Raw genomic sequence first — 22,203 nt, 5'->3', positions numbered from 1 at the left:
GCCCCACCATGGTCCTGGCACACCCATTTCGGCAGAGGTGGAAGAAACATGTGAATATGCCAAAAGTCACAAAATATAGGTGCAATGCCAAGTTTCACCTAATCGCAGTGACTTTTCAAAGCTTTTACTCCAGAATTCTAGGGTGGAAGGTTTGCTGAGTAGGGAAAAAGCGTTTGATAATGGAGTGGGCAGGAGTTATTGCTACTATGGAGAATCCGTCAGCAAAATAAGAAACGTATGGGAAATCAGTGAGCAGCTTCCTACCTACTCGTTTGCCATTCATCTCTGCCTCCTATGAAGCTAGAGCTGTCAATCAAAGAAAAAGGGGTAGAGATAGATGGCTAATGAGAAGGTGGTAAGGTGCACTAAACAGTTTGATGCACAAAACTGATAGAGACATACCCCAAGTGACTTGCCGCTGTAATCGCAGCAAAAGGTGGCAAAACAAAGTATTACGTTAAAGGGGCCGAATAATATTGCACGCCCCAATTTTCAGTTTTTGAATTTTGACAAAAATGTAAAATAACCAATACATTTCATTCAACTTCACAATTGTGTTCCACTTGTTGCTGATTCTTCACCAAAAATTTACATTTGGCATCTTTATGTTTGAAGCATGATATGTGGGAAAAGGTTGAAAATTTCCAGGGAGCCGAATACTTACGCAAGCAACTGTATATATATATATTAAAAAAAAAAAAAAAAAAAAAAAAAAAAAAAATTTATATATATATATATATATATATATATATATATATATATATATATATATTTTTTTTTTTTTAATATATATATATATATATATATATATATATATATATATATAGTTGCTTGCGTAAGTATATATATATATATATATATATATAGTCCATGTACAGCTAAGAGGAAAAAAATTAAAAAAAAAAGCAGTGTGCTTGTAATCTGGACAGTTGCCAATAACCACCTTCACCCCAGCAGCTCATCACAGCTCACCTCCTCCGCCTGCATCATCTTGAACACCTCCCCAAATTCGGAGTTTTCTCCAGTTCCAATGACGATTCCCTGTAACAATATCACATAAGCTTTTCACTACAGAAATGGCTATTCCAGTAATCTATTAAGGCCATTGAGCTAAAAACTACACTGATGACTATGTATAGGATAGCGGGATATTGTACAACGCTCAGTCTTAGGCTAGTTTCACATTAGCGCTAACGGCCGCCACTAAGCCCCGCCCCTGCCGCGCCTCCGCCGGTAGCTCTGCCTACGGACGCATGACGCTGCATGCGTCCTGCGTCCCCTATCTTTAGCACCAGGGACGCAGGCCGTGCGCAGTATGCTTTTGGCGGCGCATGCGTCCTTTTGATGCTGCGCTGAGCGCACCAAATTGCAACCTGTTGTGTCTGGCGCTGGTCGGCGAAGCGTCAAAAGGACGCATGCGCCGCCAAACGCAAGGCCTGCATCCCCAGTGCTAAAGATAGGGGACGCATGACGCATGCAGCGTCATGCATCCGTAGGCGGAGCTACCGATGGAGGCGCGACAGGGGGCGGAGCTTAGCGGCGGCCGTGCACAGCCCGACGCTGCGGCCGTAAACGCTAATGTGAAACTAGCCTTAGACAGTGGTTGGAGCTAATGAATATGTGGATAGTAGGGGCCACAATGTTCATGCCGGAGCTGCGGCATCTTCGTTACTTACATTGCCCTGTATACCTGATTGTTAATTACTTAGTAGCGTTTTACAATCAGCCATGCTTGCTTCATGGGTCGAGCAGTCATCATGTGACCAGAAAAGAAGCGCATGTATTACATGTGTGATCACTGCCCGGACAGGGTATAGAACACACTGCTGCCTGCCGAAAAGTAGCCCTGGCGCAGAGAACACCTATAAGCAAGTTTGTCATTTCCTATTAATACAATTCTATGTCGACAGGAAAAGGGAGGAGCTGTAGTCAGGGCTCCTCCCATCTACATTGAACCATATCGGCACTACCTGCCATCTCCTAGCTCAGTAATGGGAAAGTCTTCACTGAATACAGATTTTACCCAGAAATTGAGAATTTTGATTAAGATTAATTTTGGCAGAAAAAGAAGTAGATTTCTCTGAACAGATATATTACACAGTTTCTTATTTTCACGTGTACTATTGATTTAGGAAGTAAGAATTCAAACAACGGTTATGCGTCTGTAAGTAAAGAGCAGGTGTTGGAATGAAGAAAAAAAAGTTATGGAATCTTTTCCTACAGCACTATATATTAATCTGCTTAACTTCTGTTTCTGACACCCTGCCTTAACAGCCGACTGTATGTTTAATATGGCGCGGTCCTCTTAAAGGGAATGTGCAATCAGGAAATGATCAATTGCTTAAATTAGGTTTTTAGATCATGATGTAAATGAATTTATAAAAAAAAAAAAAAAAAAAACAACTAGTTTCAATCACTTAAAAAAAAAAATAAATCAGAACTTTCAGCAACTTAGGATTACAATGAAAGGTTATACACAGTAGATAGATCAGGTTGCGCCAATCATTAGGTGATGTTACAGCCGACCTCTTCCACCTCCCCCTGACAATTACCGTACCCCGGATTACAGCATGCTCAGATAACACTTGCATACAAATAGGATCTGAGTTTACATATTGCTGCCAATGTCCATGTGGCTGTTGGAAACGACAGGTAGTGGAGGTAGAATATTACACCTGATGGCCAGCTTTAATATTTAGTGATGTGTTAATCAGGGTAATTTAGGTTTTTCTCATTCTACAAAAGGTTATTTTCTGAAAACGCATTCCCTTTAAGTATCTGATTATTCCTCTTGAGTTCACACACAGCAGCTATAACCATTCTGTTAGTTGCCATATGACACACACAGCGGTGTTCTTCACTTTGCTCTCAGACTTGTGACCCAACAGCTGAGCTCCAACTGTGCGACCATGGAGGCAGTGTTAGCATTACATCAGTTTTAAAAGAAAATGGAGGGAGGAAAACAATGAAATTGGAAGAATATGGAAAATATAAAGCAAAACGTAATATAAAGATAAACATTCTGGCAGGAGAAATGGGAAATATTTCACAGAGGATTGTTTTTGCCGGCAGTTACATTCGGTATATAGAACATACAATGCAAAAACTACAGCACTAACTAAGGCTGGTTTCACATTAGCGCTTTTTAAGCGCACGCACGGCCGGGGGTAGCTCCGCCCCCGAGCCGGCTCTCTGCCCGGCGTGCCCGCCCCTTGCTTGTAGCGCCGCCTCCTAGCGGACAGCGGCGCCTGCGATCGGCGCACCCTATCTTTAGCATAGGGTGCGCAGATCGTGCGCAGGCCGTGCGCTAGTTGCGCTTTGACCTGCGCTGCGCACTTTTGACGGTGCGCCGTGCGCGCCAAAATCCGAAAAGTTCGATTTTGGCGCACACGGCGCACCGTCAAAAGTGCGCAGCGCAGGTCAAAGCGCAACTAGCGCACGGCCTGCGCACGATCTGCGCACCCTATGCTAAAGATAGGGTGCGCCGATCGCAGGCGCCGCTGTCCGCTAGGAGGCGGCGCTACAAGCAAGGGGCGGGCACGCCGGGCAGAGAGCCGGCTCGGGGGCGGAGCTACCCCCGGCCGTGCGTGCGCTTAAAAAGCGCTAATGTGAAACCAGCCTTATCAAGAAACTTTACATGTAAAATGCATGCTAATCTGGCTACTGACACAAAGGAGATAAAGGGAATATAAAGGGGTGTTCCCATCTCCAAGATCCTATCCCAATATATAGTAGGTGTAATAATGATAATTAGCAAATACCTCCTATTAGAAATGTAGTATAGTTTTTCTGATTTGCTATGTCTCTTTTCTCATGTGCAGGCATTGCAGGACCTTGGGTATCCATGGTTACAACCACTAGCAACTAACTGTCACATCAGTGGACGTAACCATGGATACATAAAGTCCTGCAATGCCTGGAAATGAGGAAAGACATAGGGAATCAGAAAAAATATACTACATTTTTATTTGGAGGAAATAATTATTACACCTACTACACATTAGGATAGGATCTTGGAGATGAGAATACCCTTTTAATATTTCACTCTCAGAATCCAAAGCGCTGAATTATTAAAAGTTCAACTTTGTTAATGACACATCACACTACAGAATGGAACAGTCAGTGTTGGACTCTGTATAATCCAGAAGGTTACAGAGGTTAAAATGCTCATTTTCTTTTAAGAAACTCATTTTAACAAGACAAGTTCTAGGAAAATAAAAGACTGCAATGTCTAACCCCATAAACATTTGGGTGGTTGACTTTTTATAGATGTTGACGGATATATCAGTGCTGAAGGTGGTCTCTTCTTTTTGGAATAATATTAAATGTTTAAAAGGGGCTGTCTGGTGAAAAAAAGTTATCACATATCCTCACGCTAGGCGATAACTTTCTGATCAATGGATGTCAGACTCTTGAGACCCGCCCTGATCGGCAGCCCGTGGCACCTTTATCCCTGTCAGTATGGCGAGGCAGTGTGCATGCTCGACCGCCATTCAATTAATTCACTAGTGGGGTTCTCTTAGCACTGCACTCTGCTTTTTCATGCAATCCCATAAAGAATGAATGTAAAGGCAAATACAGGTTGGTAAATCATCCAACCTGCGGCTACATTTTGTACAAGGGATGAAACCTTGTGGAGGATAAAAAAAACCTCTAATTCTGCCGCTTGGCACAGTTTCCGATGGCAAGACACCCAACGATCTGCAAGCTACCGCTTATCCTGCTGGTAGGCGATATGTTTACAACCCCTTAAGGACCTTGTCGACGTTATCTGGTGGTCTGGTAAAGCTAGTATTTGACTGGCTAAAAACACAGTATTTGCATGCAGCACACACCCACAGCAAAGTCAATGAGATGTCACAAATCTCATCCACACAGCGGATAGTTTGGAAACTGTCCTGCGCTGCAGATTTTTAAAGCTGCAACAAGTGAATGGATTGTGCAGATTTTCACTGGATTTCAACTTTTGCAGCGTACAGGTTGAATTCTGCACCAAATCTGCATTAGAATCCACATGTGATATTTACAATGTGTCGGCACCCTTGAAATTGTTCCAGAAAATGAATTATTTCTCCCAGACCATTTATAATTTAATACAAAAGTGCTACTTCTTTCCTGCTAGGAGAATCGGCTGCATAAAAAAATCTCACTAACTGCATAAACATGCATGAAATAGCGAACAGCAAAAGAAAGTAAATGTGCTTATCTATCCTTCGGATATTTGGACATAAGTGAATGCGCTAGAAATTCTCCCTATTTCTGTTTCTCCCAGAAAATTATTGCAATTATACACGTTTTGCTATAGACTTATTTCCTTAGTGTGTATCAGAACATAAATGAGAAAAATAAATAAATAAAATAGCAAATCAGACAATTTCACACAAAACCCCATAAATTGGACGGACAAAATTGTTGACACCTTTCCAAAATTGTGGGCAAAGAATCTTTGCTTCAAGCATGTGATGCTCATTCAATCTCACTAGTGGCAAGTAACAGGTGTGGGCAATATGAAAATCACACCTGAAACTAGATAAAAAGGGAAGAAGTTGACTCAGTCTTTGGATTATGCGTCTGTGTGTGTCACACTAAGGCTATGTGCACACGCTGCAGTTTTTGCTGCAGATCTGCTGCAGTTCTGCAGACCGTGTACAGTACAATGTAAGTATGTGATTTACATTCTGCTGTGCACATGCTGTGGATTTTCTACAGCGGAAAAGCTGCAGTTTTTGAATCCGCAGAAAGAATTGACATGTCAATTCTTTCTGCGGATTCCGCTGCGGTTTGCCACCTATTTCATTGTCAAGGTGGCAAACCGCAGGCCAATCCACAGGTAAAACCGCAGGTCATTTTACCTGCGGTTTTACCTGCGGATCCGCAGATACAAGTCCGCAGACCAATCCGCAGCGTGTGCACATAGCCTAAGCATGGATAACAAAGAGAAGAGAACTGTCTGTGGACTTGAGAACCAAAATTGTTTAACAATGTCAGCCCTCTCAAGGTTACAACTTCATCTCCAGAGATCTTTATGTTCCTTTTGTCCACGGTGCGCAACTCATGGCACTGTAGCGAATCTTCCTGGACAGAGAAAAATTCATGAACGGTTGCAATGCAGGATAATCCAGGCTATGGATACGCAGCCCCAATCAATTTCCAAAGAAATTCAAGCAGTCCTGCAGGCTCAGGGAGCATCAGTGTCAGCGCAAACTATCAGTCGGCATTTGAATGAAACGCTATGGCAGGAGACCGAAGAGGACCCCACTACTACCAGACATGAGAAAGATAGACTGCAATTTTCCAAAAAGTACATTTGTAAACCAAAATCCTTCTGGGAAAGCGTCTTGGGGATAGATGAGACCAAGATGGAGCTTTTTGGTAAAGCACAAATTGAATGAGGCCTACAACATATAAAACAGTACCAACAGTCAAATATGGGGGAGGTACAAAGATGTTATGGGGATGTTTTGCTGCTTCTGGCACTGGGTACATTAACTATGTGAAACGCATCATGAAATTCGAATAACGCCAAAGGATTGGGTGGCAATGTAGTGCCCAGTGTCAGAAAGCTGGGTTTGTGTTCTAGGCCATGGGTCTCCCAGCAGGACAATGGCCCCAAATATACTTCAAGAAGCACCTAGAAATGGATTGAAACAAGGTTCTGCAGAGTTCTGAGATGGCCAGAAATGGGTCCAGATCTAAATCCCATTGAACACCTGTGGAGAGATCTTAAAAGAGCTGCTGAGAGAAGGCACCCTTCAAATATGAGAGACACGGAGCAGTTAACAAAAGAAGAGTGGTCAAAATTCCAGTTGAAAAGTGTAAGAAGCTTGTTGATGGTTATAGGAAGCGATTTATTCCAGTTATTTATTCCAAAGGGTGTGCAACCAAATATTAATTAAGCTTAGCCCATTTTTGTTGTTTTTTTGAAATGATATCCAATTTGCCTTTTTTCCCCTCAGTTTTTTTTGCTGTTCCAATGCACACAAGGGTCACAAGTGTGTTTAACAAAACATGTGTAATTGCAATAATATTCAGGAAGAATTTCAAGGGTACCAATACTTTTGGCCATGACTGTATATACAAAGACATTTATTTATAATGCACACATAAAATGAAAGCAATGACAACAACTCTGTCAAGCCCACAGACTTTTTTTTTTTTAACGAAACTGAAACTAAGACTTGCCCTGAATGCCCAGTTCCCAGACATTGGGAATGCTCTCACAGAATCCTAATCAGGGGGTATGAGGCTAAGAAATCAGGGACCCAAGGAGTTGATTTTTATATTTTTTTATTTTCTTTTTTTATAGATCCAGTTACTAAGCAGGAGATTCACCTCATCATTGAAGCCAAATAGAGGACCATAAAACCCTCTTTATCAGAGGAGGATTGGGGTGAGGCCTTGACCTCCCCACAATATGTTTCAACACCAATTAAACTAATCCAAATGTATTAAGGTTACCTGACACCTAGCAGGTTCTATAAAATGGGTAGATCTACCATCGTAGATTGCCATAGGTGTGGGGAAGAGTCGGCAGATTTTATACACCTTTTGGAGAATTTTGCAAGAAGGTCACAGCTATCATCATCAAGATCATACAATCACTTGTACTATTATGGCCTATGGTGTGTTTATAGGGAATCCTTGATGAAGAGCACTGACATCAATACATTTGCGAAACTTTGCTTTTTGCCCGTAATGATGGATGGATTGAAGACCCCCGCAGATTCAACACTGCGTCGATATGGTAAATACTGCAGCTTCCAATGAGAGGATGCTTTATAAAATAGACATGGTCCTAAAAAAATGTGATGAGTTATGGAAGCCTTGATGTATTTCCCCCTGGACCCACATTAACCCCTAGGCAATAGCAGTATTCTGTCAAGATTAGAACATGTGATATTTGGTGTCTGACAGCGGTGTGCTAGGCTTTTGGTTAGGCCAGGATCACACATGCGAGAAACTCAGACGAGTCTCGCATGTTAATACCCGGATCGGAGCGTGAGGCCGCATAGCCATATATGGAGCCGCACGCTCCGCTCCTGTGCGCCGGCGGCAGTGCCGGGTATTAACATGTGACACTTGTCCGAGTTACTTGCATGTGCGATCCCGGCTTCAAGATCAGAGTTGAGCGAATTTGTTCGGAACCCAGCTTCCTGGATCGTGCCCGGCCAATCAGCTGATCGGCGCCGCAGCTGCATGTGTCGCGGCTGTGTCAGTCACAGCACATGCATGGAGAGCCTGTGTGTTGGGCTCTCCATGCATGTGCTGACACAGTGACAGCCGCGACACATGCAGCTGCGGCGCCAATCTGATCGGCCGGGCACAATCCAGGAAGCCGGGTTCCGTCTGCAGCTTATTCGGTAAGCGCTATAGCTTGCCGAATAAGAGGGAACCCAAACAAATTCACTCAACTCTAGTTACGATGTCCAAGATATTAGACCCTTGGTATGTTAAGGGCAACTTTAACTTTGCCAGACAGTATTTATGCACACTGAGACCTGTCGATGTTCTTCTCTTCTATAATGTAACCTAGTTATTTTGTATAATCTTCAATAAAAATAAGTTTATAAAAAAAAAATAATTCTGATCTGTGTATCTGGCAATGACCTTTACACAAGAAGATAATGGTAAGTAATAAATCAAAAGGGTTTCCTGTGGTTTTTACCTTTGCTTTGCCACATCTGACTAGCGTCCCCATAAAGGCGATGTTGCTTCTCGATGTGAGGTCTCCATTAGTCGCAGCTGGTTGGGGGGTTGTGGATTTGGAGCATGGAGCAGTCTCTCCTGTTAAACTGGATTCATCCACAGACAGATCCATAGCCTTACAGAGGAGGAGAGAAATGCTTACAGTGATTCATGGGCAAAGAGCTACCTTTTCTCAGAATTCTCAAATGACATTTTCTTGATGATCAGCCGCACTGGTATAAGATACGGGCGGTGTACACAGATCCGGACCCTCATCTGTAGGCACCACATGGATGAGAACATGTCACTGCTTATATAGGTCGCAGGCACCGCTTATGAGAAGCAGAAAACTGATTACTCAGCAATGCGCCAGTTAATAAAAGCAATCTCCCTTCTTTAGCAGACAGGAAAGTGTATTTTCTTACAGCATCCCCCTTGGGCTTACTGCACTTGACAACTTGATAGATCTGCAAGTATCTGGCTGGATGCATGTCCTCCAAGAGCATTCTGATCAGAGATGAAGGGTTGCACTAGATGGGATTTTTCAACACGCGGCATTGCAACACTACTCGCTGCCAATTTATTAACTGCAGACATCTCCAAATCTCAAGTGAAACCACCCAAAGATGAAAGAACATAATGCTTAAAGCAGATCAGTCACCAGGTTTCATGATACAAACTGCACACATTAAATAGATCTGTTAGACCTGATGAGTCCAGCTAGGGAGCAGGTGCTCAGGAATCAAGTATATCTGTTCTCCGGCTGGCCTGTGTCAGCATCCGCCCATAAAAAACAATCTTCGCCCAACTGGCCATACATTCTGCATTCACCCACCCAGGCTGACAGCTCCTCCTCCCTCCTGCTGCACAGTACAAGCTGCAGCTGTCAGTCAGGATGGGCGGGCTAACACCGAACACATCTGGACTCAGGAGCAAGGTTGCCAACCGCCCAGAAAATCCAGGATAGTCTGAAAAATTAGGCACGACTTTGCCCTAGCCATAAAAAAAAGTCCTTAATTTAATTTTTTTTTTTTTCTTTTAATAGCTGAAGTTACGCAGATTATTTTGACTAATTATCATATTACAGTTTACAATGAATGCAGCTGATGTCTACAGCCAATAATTCGGAGATGAAGACATGCATCACTTAGAATCCAAATTATTGCATCCGGATTGTACAGCTATTTTGACAAATAATTTCGCAATAACTGTAGAAAAAAAAAAAAAAGGTGACAGAACTAGAGCATTAATCTTTACATGGGGATAATCAGGATCCCTATGATGGCAGCTGTGTATTGACTCATATTTTAAGGGGTTTTCCCACAAAGTGAATCTTATTATTTATTTTATTCAATAGATCTTGGAATAATATTAACTTCCATAATTTGATGTGTTTAAAAAAAAAAAAAAAAATGTTCCTGTGCTGAGATAATCTTATAATTGTGTCCCTGCTGTGTACTGTGTAATGGCCATGTCTGACCATACAGAGACATGGTCTGATCACACCACAGCTCCTGGGCAGGGGAGGAAACAAGTGTTGAGAAATTACAGCACAGGATCACATCTGAAAAGCATTTCCCTGCCTGTTTTTTTTTTATACCACGTGCCCATTCCAGGAAGCGCCTGTCTTCATCCTGTTCATTTAGACACTGTTCACATGTTCAGGTTTTAAACACATTAGATAGGGACTGCTTCAATAGGGGTTACCTTGACGCGGTGGAGCAGCTTGGTATACATTTTTTTGCAAAAAAACGTATCGACTAAATATCCTGTATTTGTTATCTTTTTATCAGCACTTGCTGACTACTGGTATATGTTTTACTGCAGGATATTTCAGCACAATTGTCATTCTGTGCTCTCTGTTTGTGTCTGCTTTTTTTTTTTATAAATGTTTTACCTCAAAAGAAAAAATTTTCTGCGGTCCCATGTAGTCTGTATACTCTTGCGTCCGCCCCTGCCCAGGAGCTGTGGTATGCTCAGACCATGTCTCTGTATGGGCAGACACGGCCAGTACACAGCAGGGGCACATTTTGTAAGATTACCTCACCACAGGAACATTTAAAAAAAAAATAAAAAATTAAAAAATGAAATTATAGAACTTATTCCTAAATCTATTGATTAAAATCAATTTTGTGAGAAAAACCCACTTTAAATGCGATTTGCAATTCTGATCACAACTGCATCTCCAGTTATAAGAGGGTGTTCACAATTACGTGACATTTCGTTTTATTTCTCCCTCAAAGTGATTTCAGGTTGTTTCTCAATGGATCTGTACAGATAAGATACAAAAGGTGGTAAAAGTTATGAAAATATTCTTTTTTGGTATGACAAAGCCTAGTGTTATAATAGGGGTGTGTAGACTTTCAATATGTTCTGTGTCTTAGGAGTTGGCAATTAAAATTCCTCCAATTTCCAATCTTTTCAATGCTCACATTACTTAGGTTGTTATACAGGAAAACCTAACCTGTGCAAAACTACTGTGCTCCCTACATCTAACACACGGTCACACAAAGTACCGTAAGCGAAAAACAGCGGCCTTTTCTACTAACTCGGGTAACGGTGGCTAAAGAAAATAAAGGATATATAGAAACGAACAGTCTTACAGAGGACAAAGTTAGAGTTTCCAAAAGTCAGGTTTATATGAAACAATTATAAATCATTTTTACTAAGAACATTGTGCTGTCGCTCTATCAATATTTTTCTGGGAATTTATACATTGACAACTGGGTGTTGCCATAGACGGTCGGACGCCATCTGCTGTGTGATTGACTGCAAGTAAGAAAGTACACCATTAACCCATACCTAACATGGTAAACCGGCAGATCACTACTGGCCAACCAATACAAAGGGAACTAAGGTGCGGAATTCAAAAATAAAAATGCCAGTGCCGCACCTCCATTCTGAGCACCAGGAGGTAAGTATACATTTCTATACATGAGGATTGGTGCTGGAGCCCAATGAAAAAAGTAAAACATAACTTTCTGTGCAATTAAATACACGGGTGAGAACCCCCCCGCAAAAAAAAAAATAAGACTAGATCCATAAGCTTACGTGTTTCGAATTAGTAACCCTCCTTCACAGCGGTTATAAAGAGATGTGCGGTTAATAAGGGTTTGCCAACCGAAACAGTAAGCTTAAGGATCCTTAATTTTGTCTTTGGTTTTTTTTTTCCCTCACCGTGTTCATAATTGCACAGAAAAAGTTATGTTTCAACATTTTTTATTATTAGTGCGGGAGCCCAGCCCTCATGGTTCTTCTCTCCCCCATTTCTGACTTGGATACCCCCCCCCCCGCCTGGTGTGTTTCTACACCCTGACCAAACAAGGTCTACCATGTCTCCCATGTGAATACAAGTGGTTCTCACACAGACTTGTCATCAGTGGAAGGCGAGCTGATCACCATTTTTTTCTGCTTCCTGCAGCATTCTCTGGGCCCATTCATAAGGGGTTGCCCAATAGTGGATGTCAAGCCTATATACCCAAGAAACAACCAGTCACACAAAGGTTCCTTGACTGCCACAGGACAGAGCATTCGCACACTGACACAGCCATATGCTGGGCGGCTGGGTTAATGCTCATGCCGTGAGTGAATACCCCGCCCACTGCTCATCGCTCCCCGTATCGTGGCTCGGAGATTTAGATCGTTACACGGTATTAACCTCATTCCATGTAAATCAGCCATCTTCAATTCAGCCTTCATAAAATCTGGCCTGAAACAGCAGCCACGCAGGCAGATGGTCGACCAGGAAGGCTTTTACATTTCTTTGAAGCTTTTTTTTGGCAGATGTAAAGGTTATCCAAGAGCATCCTGCCGCCGCCTGCCCTCATTGTCTCTCATTTCAGCAAATGCAAAACTATAGCATTGCTAGAATCAAAGTGGGACGATAACGGCGCGGCATGTTACCGCATCCCTGCACAAGATCATCGGTTCCCGGCATAACCTGCTAAGTGACGATCCATTACGGGAAGAAATGATTGGGGACATTACGGCAGTGACGGTCAACACCTTCAATATGGACACTGCAAACAGAATGCCAAGAACATGAAAAGCGCTGCGCTCCGACTGTGCGTGCAGAGCACTTTCTACTCCATTTGCCAGCAGCTCATCTATGTAAAGGACACGACACTCCAGGACGAGAGAGTAAATGTGGAGCGTCTCTTTTATAATTTACGTCATGGTAAAATTCCCCACCATTCACTGTGCTGTAATTTAGGGTTCTCTTTATGTTACCCACTTCCTATGACTATTCGTTAGAGAATCCCAGTACATGATGGGATATTCAAAAGAATAGTCATCTGCTGGCTGAAACTGAAATGAAGAGTCATTGATGGTTCTGAGACATTCCGACACTCCCCGCGCTGAAACAATCATTAAGGTCTGTAACGCATTTCTTCTCTTGGCCCATGAAACGAGACGTAATCATTGGCATCCTTTTCATTGGGTGGGCTGTGTCTTTTCTACTGCGAATGTGTTGGTTGGAAACCCTGAAGCATGCTCTGTACGCGCTCCCTTCATCACAGACATTCAGGACTCTCCTTCGCCACTGCTGCCGCCTTTAGTGTAGATGTGGTTGTAGTTGCACTCCCAGCCCATGAAACGAGACATCATCACCGACATCAGTGTCATTAGCTGGGCAGTATATTTTTTTCTTCACACTCCTTTGCTGCGTGCTAGTAACCTGTGAGGCTGCTACTGATTCCCTTGAACGTGTACCCATTGTGGTCCCGCAAATGTATTTATCAGAGGGACTGATAGTTCAGCGTTACTGGGCATGGGGTCATGTAATTTTCACCTCCATATCCAGTAACGCTAAACAATAAGTCCCTCTGATAAATGCATTTGCGGGACAACAATGGGTGACCGTTCAAAGGAATCAGTAGCAGCCTCACAGGTTACTGGCACGCGGCGAACGAGCGTGCTGAAGAAAACATACTGCCCAGCTAATGAAACGGACGTGAGTGACGACGGAAGCGCGTACTGAGTATGCAGAGGCTGTACAACTAACACTACACAGTAGAAAATACACAGCCCACCCTATGAAACGGACATTAGCTATTACATCTCAATTCATTGGCCAAGAGAACAAGCGCGTTACGCCTCCTGATGAAGCTTCAGTTCAGGGCAGCAAGCAAAGCGAGGGAAGCATCTGGATGTCCCAGTCCCCTGCCCTTCAATGTTCCAGGGCAGAAAGGGAAGTGACAGCAATTATTGCTGGCAGATGATGATTTCAGTATCCCATCACGCACTGGGGAAGTGGGTACTACAAACAGAACCCCAAGTTGCAGTACGGAGTGATAGGAGGGGAATTTTATCATTACTTAAATTACGAAAGTTATTAGTTTTTAAAGATTTATTAATTGAAATGTACTATTGGGTTTCAGACCAAGAGTTCGCTCTCAATTGCTTTTAAAAATTGGATGAATGCAATCCAAATAAAAAGCGGCCTGTATTCGTACTAGATTAATCCTAGGTTTGTGTTCTCAGTGGCATTTTTTTCCTGCTCCGAAAGGACAGAAAAAAAAATGCAGAAAGCTGCGACTGCGTGCAAGATTATGATTGTGTGCTCTCATAAGTCAAAGGGGGCGTGTGAAACATCGACTGCACTCGGATATCATCAGAGTGCAGTGCGATTCCCGCCGGCAATGGAAGAGATGGAGAAAATAATTTCTCCGTCTCGTCCGCACCTGTGCTGCAATCAGCTCATGCGAGGGGATCGGAGCACAGAGTACTGACACTCGGATCACGCTCGCAGCAGAGCAGGAGCCGAATGTCATCAGTATATCGCATTGAATGGGATACGCTAATGTGACTCCGGACTGACCCCTTTAAGTTATCTAAAACTGATAAGGTGGCTCTCATTTTTTCCCTTTAAACACAGCGAAATTCTTTAAAAGGCCATCTACACTTTTCTATAAAAATAACTAGAGATCAAGCATATGTTAGAGTGATAAAAGTTCATTTTCTTATTTATAGAAGATAACGGCCATGTTTTGCCAATAGTGGTAATTAAAAAGGACCTGTCTCTTTTCTAAAGTATATCATTATTTGACCCGGTGAATCTTGCATTTTGTTACTGCACCTCTCCGCTCCACAGATATAGACCCCACTTCACTAAATATTAATCCAGTTTTAAAGCTACATGGGCGTGATCCTCAACTCCACTGTGGGCATCTTCTTGAGGACCATGCCCAGTTGGCTAAAAGACTTCAGGAGAACAGAAGCATTTACACAATGCAAAAAATACCATACATATTTATGGAAAGCGGGGGGCTGCAAAAGTGGAATAATACATTTTTCGGATGGACACGGTCCACGATGCCCGGACTGAAGAAGAGTCTCCCGACATGAACTTAGAGTGCATTTCCAAAACAGGAAAGTGGATTCAATTTAGGCCCTGACCCAAAAGGTGTATACGGAAACTGACACTGAAATCAAAGCATAAAAAACCTAGCAAAATCTTTTTCCAAAACCAGAACTCTTATGATCATGCAGATTTGCTATATGAGGCGAGCAATAGTCACCGTACTTTATTCACATGAAAATCTGGAAGTGTTCAGCTTTGGTTACTTCCAGCAAGAACGGTAAACTACAAACACGCACCTCAAACAACCGCAAATCTGCAGGAACTCTGTCTCCAACCGATAGGCAAACTGTGTCTCCAGGAACCAACTCCCTTGCAAGTGTATGCTCCAATCTTCCTTCCCGAATACTAAAAAAATAATAAAAAAAAAGACAATTTCATATTGTTATAAGAGTGCCATTTATCTTAGTTACCATCTACAGATCTTCCTCTTGCCTTACAATTTTTTCCTTAACAATTACAGATATTCGACATATCAAATATATTCAAACCAAAAAAAAAAAAAGTTTGGAAAAATGAAAAGTTGTGCAGTTAAAAATCAAATCAGTAAGGCTAGTTTCACACTAGCGTTAGGAGGCGCAGCGCAGGGCCGCCGCTAAGCTCCGCCCCTGGCCGCGCCTCCTCCGGTCAGCTCCTCCTCTGGGCGCATGACGCTGTATGCGACCAGCGTACCCTATATTTAGCGTTGGGTATGCTGGCATGTTTTTGCCGGCACATACACCCTTTTTGCGCTGCGCCGGCGTGTGCCAAACGCACTGTGTTGCATTTTTGTGCACTAGGCAAAAACATACCAGCGCATGGCCAGCGTACCCAAAGGGTTATCCAGCACTTTTATATTAATGGCCTATTCTTAGGATAGGTCATCAATGTCAGATCGATGGGGTGCGAAACTTGGCACCCCCACCAATCAGCTGTTTCTGATGCCACATGTGAACAGTTGCAGAGCTGCACAGCTCCATCAGCTGTATGTCGTCAGTAGTTGGGTACTGCAGCTTGAGGGGTCCGAAGTCAGAGAGACTTGACAATAAAATGTTCAAAAAGGCGTGGATCTGCAGTAACAGGCTGCAGTGACTATACAGTTGATAGACCTGCGCTGTTCTGCAACTGATCACATCCGGCCATTGAAGGCATTGGACATAGCTGATCCATGGGGAATAAGCCATTAATAGAAAATATTTTTTTTTACAACCCCTTAAGTGAGCTGCAATCCAAAGAAAAACAATGATTGGGTTGAAGTCATCACTTAAAAAAAAAAAAGAAGAAATTTTGGACAGTGCCATGGGCACCATGCGCTAAACATTGCCATGTCTTAACCTAGGTCAGATCAGAACCTTCTCCACAAAGAATACACAAGTTCATTGGCTTTAGGTTTGTAAAGCGTAGGTTTATGACTAGAGTTGGTGCGAATCAATTCGCACGTCCCATTCCATCGGCCAAGACAGTGGTCTGCGGCCGCTGCACGGACGACTGAGTATTGACTTGTATGTACGGAGATCAACACCTCTTGAATAGCCGACCTGCCGCGACATCACGTGTATGGCACGCCGTAATGACGATGCCGCACAATGCGGCTAATCAAGAGAAGAGCCGCGGACATCAGCAGGTAAGAGGCGGTACTCCATGTCCAGTGTGGCAGCCACAGACCGCTGCTGTGGCCGGTAGAAATGGTGAAAATGTATTCACATGCCTCATTCCATCTATGACCTATACATGATGGCTGGAATAAAAAAAAAAAAAAAAAAAAAAATCCAGAAGGATCCCAAAATATGAAAAAGCCAAGACAAACTATCCATATACCTAACATTCATAACACAGCGGTACTTGTACTGTTTTTTTTTTACACTGGAAAAGAAAGCAAAAAACTCAAGAATCATGAATTCAGTCCTACCAGTGACATTCTGGTGGTACGAGCTTGCTTAGCTCTTCCAGAGATTTCTCAGACCGATACTCCTAAAAATGAAAAAATAAATATATTTTCATACTAGTCCAACAGCAATATTAATAGCACAGGTTAAAACAGCAGCATACGGTTGAAGTAAAAGGATCTAAACCTATACATTGTACATTTCTCTCACACCCCAGTGGACCTCGATGCACAATTTCCCACAGCAGGAACATGAAACAATTACAATATTTGCAACCACTAAGCGCAAATGACGTTTGGCAAGAAATCAACGGTGGAAGATCTGCGCTAATATCATGCTGGGAGATTTCAGCTCTGAAGCCTATTTTACAGAGTGGATCTGGGATCACTTTCAAATGGGGGCAATTCATTAAGAATGACGCAGCGCAAGCTAACCTTAATGAAGCGCTTGCTAGAGTGATCTGACCTGATTAATTAAAACAGCTGACCACTACTGCGGCCTCTTGATTACTTATACGTCTGAAGGAGAGGACAGTGACGCCGGTGCTGATTGAGCGCGGGGGAGGCTCAGGTGACACAACAGCCTCACATGACGCAACAGCCCAACGCGTGCCCAGGACAGGAAACGCACATGTCAAGAGAGTATAGGCGTTTTTATCTTAATGGGGCAAAACTGAGAGCGGAATGGGGTGTCTTGGTAATGGACAACCCCTTTAAGCAGCGTTTGCCGGTTAATAAATCAGGCAAGTCTCTTTAGATCAGTGCGCGTCCAGGTCCCAAGACCCCCACTCATTGTTCAAAGGTCAACATAGATCAGGAACCAAGAGCACATTAGTGTACCTCCAGGTAGGAAGCTGTGCCTTTCTGCCTCCAGAGCAGCACACTTTTCAGTAGTCTTCTGAGCAATATATGAGGGTCTCAGGACCTGGTTCCTCACCCATTTTCAGAGCATTAGCTACTATACGCATAAATGTATTAAAACAGCCGCTTACCTGAACAAAGGCGACAGTCACAACTATAAGTATTGCCTAAAAAATACAAAGACAAGAATGTAAAGCTAGAATAACCAGCAATTACTCCATAAAAGTAAGTGATTACTTCCACCACAAGATTTGGGAACACAAGGGAAACCGCCTTTACGCGTGTGAATGAAATTTGAGCTTTAAGGGCCCAAACCAGCACATGAAAATCAGACTTAAAAGCCGACACAGATAACGGCTATTAATGCAGATTCAGCCATGTACAGGGCTCTCATTAATAGGCCTTAATTATGCCATTACCATGGCACAGTTCCTTCCATCCTACAGGTACAGGAGCTTCCCTGCGGAGTCACAATAGCACAGGCAGGTCTCAGGAGCACCGCATTCTGCCTAATATGGAGTATTGTGCCCTCGAACTGACAGAAGTACAAAAGGCTGATATAAAAGAAAGTAAAAATCTAAAATGTATCAGGAACACATCAGAAATAAATACATTTCTGCTATTTTACTTGTGCCTTTGTCAGTAAAGCGCTTTCCTGCTAACCGCACATTAACATGCACAATGGCAACACTTTATGAAATTACAAACTTTAGGGAAATGTGGCTTTTCTGAATATTCAGATGTGAACACTCATGGAGTGAAGTGATAAACGGCAGAGGAGGCCACATCTGCTCGCCTTCATGAGTAGTGTTAAACGGTGCCGTGTGCGAACCTTGGAAAGGATCACCGGCACTAGGCAAGTGTTCAGACTGCAAACTCAAGCTTCAAAAAGGGGACACCATATCTGATCTTTGGGGGAATGCTTGTTGCTCTTTAACCCCCAACCAGTGTGTATGCCGTGCCCGGGGGGAAACTAGATGTTATAGGTGCCAGGGCCTGCCACTAATAAAGAAATTAGGAATGTCACCGGCGGCGTTGTGGCGTGCTAGCCCTGTGTCCCTTACAGCCTCTTAGTGTGTGTGCGCAGTCTCAAGGATGAATGCTGACAAGGGTATTAATGTAATCAAAAGGAAGTCTTTACTGTATTCACTTCACAATACACAGTCCATAGTGATTGTATCACAGTCCTTCATACAAGCTGGAAATTTTAGGTAGCAAGAGCGATGGTCACTGACGTTTAACCCCTTAATGACAGTCAATACGTCCTCACTGACCTGAGATATAAGAGAATAGCATCCCAGTACAGGTGACAATCCAGCAGCTGTCGGCTGTACACTATAGCTGACAACTTTCTGCATCGGCCTCGATCAGTGATGTCACCGTCCATATCTGTTAAACCCCTTAGATGCTGCTGTCAATAATGACTATCATAAATGTTTAACCCCTTACTGCCATTGGACGGAATAGTACGTCCAATGGCAGCACCCCCGCTATGATCTGGGCTCCGGTGGGGAGTCAGCATCAAAGCCGGGACATGTCAGCTGTTCAAAACAGCCGACATGTGCCCTCAATAGGTGCGGGTGGAATTGCAATCCGTCCGCGCCTATTAACTAGTTAAATGCCGCTGTCTTTAACCCCATCGGCACCCTGAGATCATGATCATGTAGTCCTGATGTTTGCCATGGCAATTCACAAGCAAATAGCGGCCTTAGAGTTTGCCGGCTACACTGACCTGTTCAGAAGTTGGCGACATTTAGGTGGTAAAAATACACATTTTCATTCCCATCATGTCACTTTGTATTAATTCCTGAAAATCACCTGAAGGGTTAATAAACTACTAGACAGCAGTTCAGCATGTCAGGAGGAGCAGTTTTTAGAATGGTGTAACTTTTGGGGGGTTTCCCAATAAATGGGACCCCCAAACGCACTTCAAGCCTGGATAGGTCCCTAAAAAAAAAATAAATTTTGTATATATCCATGAAAAAAAGAAAAAAGTTACTGCTACATTTTTAAACCTCCTAAAATGCTAACAAAATAAAAGAACATTTTACAAATGGAGCTGATGTAAAGCAGACATGTGGGAAATATTACTTAAGGTTTTCTATGGTACGACTTTCTGAATTAAAGGGATACCATTTATAGTTTGAAAATTGCTAATTTTTTACATTTGTCAAATTTCTGATTTTTTTTATAAATGAACACATAACATATTGACCTAAATTTACCATTATCATAAAGTATGATGTGTCACGAAAAAACGATCTTAAAATCACTGGGGATGGTGTTGCTTTACCTCGGTAGCCAAAAAGTTAAATTTTAGTCTTATCTGACCACAGCCCCTTCCTCCATACATTTGGGGAGTCCCACATGTCTTTTGGAAAACTCAAAAAGAGGCTTACAATTTGTGTGTGTAAGTAAAGGCTTTTATTTCTGGCCACTCTTCCATAAAGGCCACCTCTATGGAGTGTACGGCTTACTGTGGTCATATGGACAGATACTACAGTCTCTGCTTAGGAACTCTGCAGCTCCTTCAGGGTTATTTTTGGTGCTGCCTCACTGATTAATGCCCTCCTCCTTACCCGGTTTGTTGTGGTACCATGTTATCTACATTTGAGGATAGAGGATTTGATTGTTGGTCCGGGGGCATCATCAGAGATCGGGACATTATATATTGTATACAATAATTATTATATTACATTACATTATATATTATAACATAACATACCGCATTACAAATATGCACACACATTTGCATCATGCCACTGCTCTGCCTTGCAATCCAGATGTAGCAGAGCTGGACTTCATGGGTCAAATGGATTGCTGTTGTACAGGTGAAGCTGGTACGAGTCATACTGATGACACGTATGTCATCCATGTGTCAGTGTGACACGTACAGAGCTACTTGGAAAAAGGGATAGGTGTTTTTCCCATGGACACACGGACTGTGGAAACGCACAGAAATGTTTGCAGACCCATTGATTTGAATGGGTCTACTTGTGTCTCCGATACCTGTGAAAACTGTCACCACATGTACCGAAGTAACGGATTTGTGAAGGAGGTCTTATGGGGATTTTTTTTTACAATACATCTGCACTTAATGCCGTCATACTATACATGATTTTATGGCAGCAAAAGTTTATATAACATTTTAACATTCCTACACTGTCTGGTATGTGTGGCGCATTTTATACTTTGGGACATACAACATGGGGTCTGTTCTTACTCATCACTGCCATTATAAGGCTTTCATAATTTTTCTTTATATTTATAAGGGTCTTGTTCCCTTGTTTGTATCCAGTGGTGTAGGTATTTACACCAGGTCACACGGTAGACGTGTATCATACTAAATTTGATGTGAATTTCTATTGTGTCAGTGCCCATTACATATATAATATATTGGTTTATATTACCTTTGAATGTGGTTATTGGTACTCTGGTTTTAATTGTTGTATAACAATGATGTGGAGTAGAGTCTCAGTTGGTGCCCATTTTGGTGGAGTCAGTATAAAATATATAATAACTTGGGTATAGTAGTACAATGCAGGATGTGCTGTAAATGTTTCCTTAAGAATTTGGGAAAGTTATGAAGTATCCTATAAATGTCTGTTCTGTTCCTGATCTGAGGATCTCAGCGTTTAGTTGAGATGAATCTGTGCTGCACTTTATGTACATGCTCAGTAGTGAGGAAGTGCTGTGGAGATGAATCTGTGCTGCACTTTATGTACATGCTCAGTAGTGAGGCAGTGCTGTGGAGATGAATCTGTGCTGCACTATATGTACATGCTAAGTAGTGAGGTAGTGCTGTGGAGATGAATCTGTGCTGCGCTTTATGTACAGGCTCAGTAGTGAGGCAGTGCTGTGGGGATAAATCTGTGCTGCACTTTATGTACATGCTCAGTAGTGAGGCAGTGCTGTGGAGATGAATCTGTGCTGCACTTTATGTACATGCTCAGTAGTGAGGCGGTGCTGTGGAGATGAATCTGTGCTGCACTTTATGTACATGCTCAGTAGTGAGGCAGTGCTGTGGAGATGAATCTGTGCTGCACTTTATGTACATGCTCAGTAGTGAGGCAGTGCTGTGGAGATGAATCTGTGCTGCACTTTATGTACATGCTCAGTAGTGAGGCAGTGCTGTGGGGATGAATCTGTGGTGCACTTTATGTACATGCTCAGTAGTGAGGCAGTGCTGTGGAGATGAATCTGTGCTGCACTTTATGTACAGGCTCAGTAGTGAGGCAGTGCTGTGGAGATGAATCTGTGCTGCACTTTATGTACATGCTCAGTAGTGAGGCAGTGCTGTGGAGATGAATCTGTGCTGCACTTTATGTACATGCTCAGTAGTGAGGCAGTGCTGTGGAGATGAATCTGTGCTGCACTTTATGTACATGCTCAGTAGTGAGGCAGTGCTGTGGAGATGAATCTGTGCTGCACT

At 42.8% G+C, this 22,203-nt stretch overlaps 1 protein-coding gene across 3 annotated transcripts in view; it reads right to left on the bottom strand.

The window, feature by feature from the left end:
* The window catches only part of ATP2C1 (ATPase secretory pathway Ca2+ transporting 1), a 153,997-nt gene that overhangs the window by 77,039 nt on the left and 54,755 nt on the right, over nucleotides 1-22,203 (bottom strand). For all 3 annotated transcript variants that reach the window (XM_073569367.1, XM_073569375.1, XM_073569385.1), the window contains 5 exons: nucleotides 17,903-17,938; nucleotides 16,935-16,996; nucleotides 15,286-15,394; nucleotides 8,666-8,821; nucleotides 973-1,041 (listed from right to left, as the gene is read on the bottom strand). In XM_073569367.1, the coding sequence (XP_073425468.1) occupies nucleotides 973-1,041; nucleotides 8,666-8,821; nucleotides 15,286-15,394; nucleotides 16,935-16,996; nucleotides 17,903-17,938 (432 nt within the window). The remainder of the gene's footprint in view (nucleotides 1-972; nucleotides 1,042-8,665; nucleotides 8,822-15,285; nucleotides 15,395-16,934; nucleotides 16,997-17,902; nucleotides 17,939-22,203) is intronic.

This window comes from Dendrobates tinctorius, unplaced genomic scaffold, assembly GCF_039654945.1.
Source record: "Dendrobates tinctorius isolate UK_male_01 unplaced genomic scaffold, ASM3965494v1 ptg000005l, whole genome shotgun sequence".
Lineage (NCBI taxonomy): Eukaryota > Metazoa > Chordata > Amphibia > Anura > Dendrobatidae > Dendrobates > Dendrobates tinctorius.
Note: the sequence above shows the minus strand (reverse complement) of the source record. Positions and strands in the feature narration are given on the sequence as shown.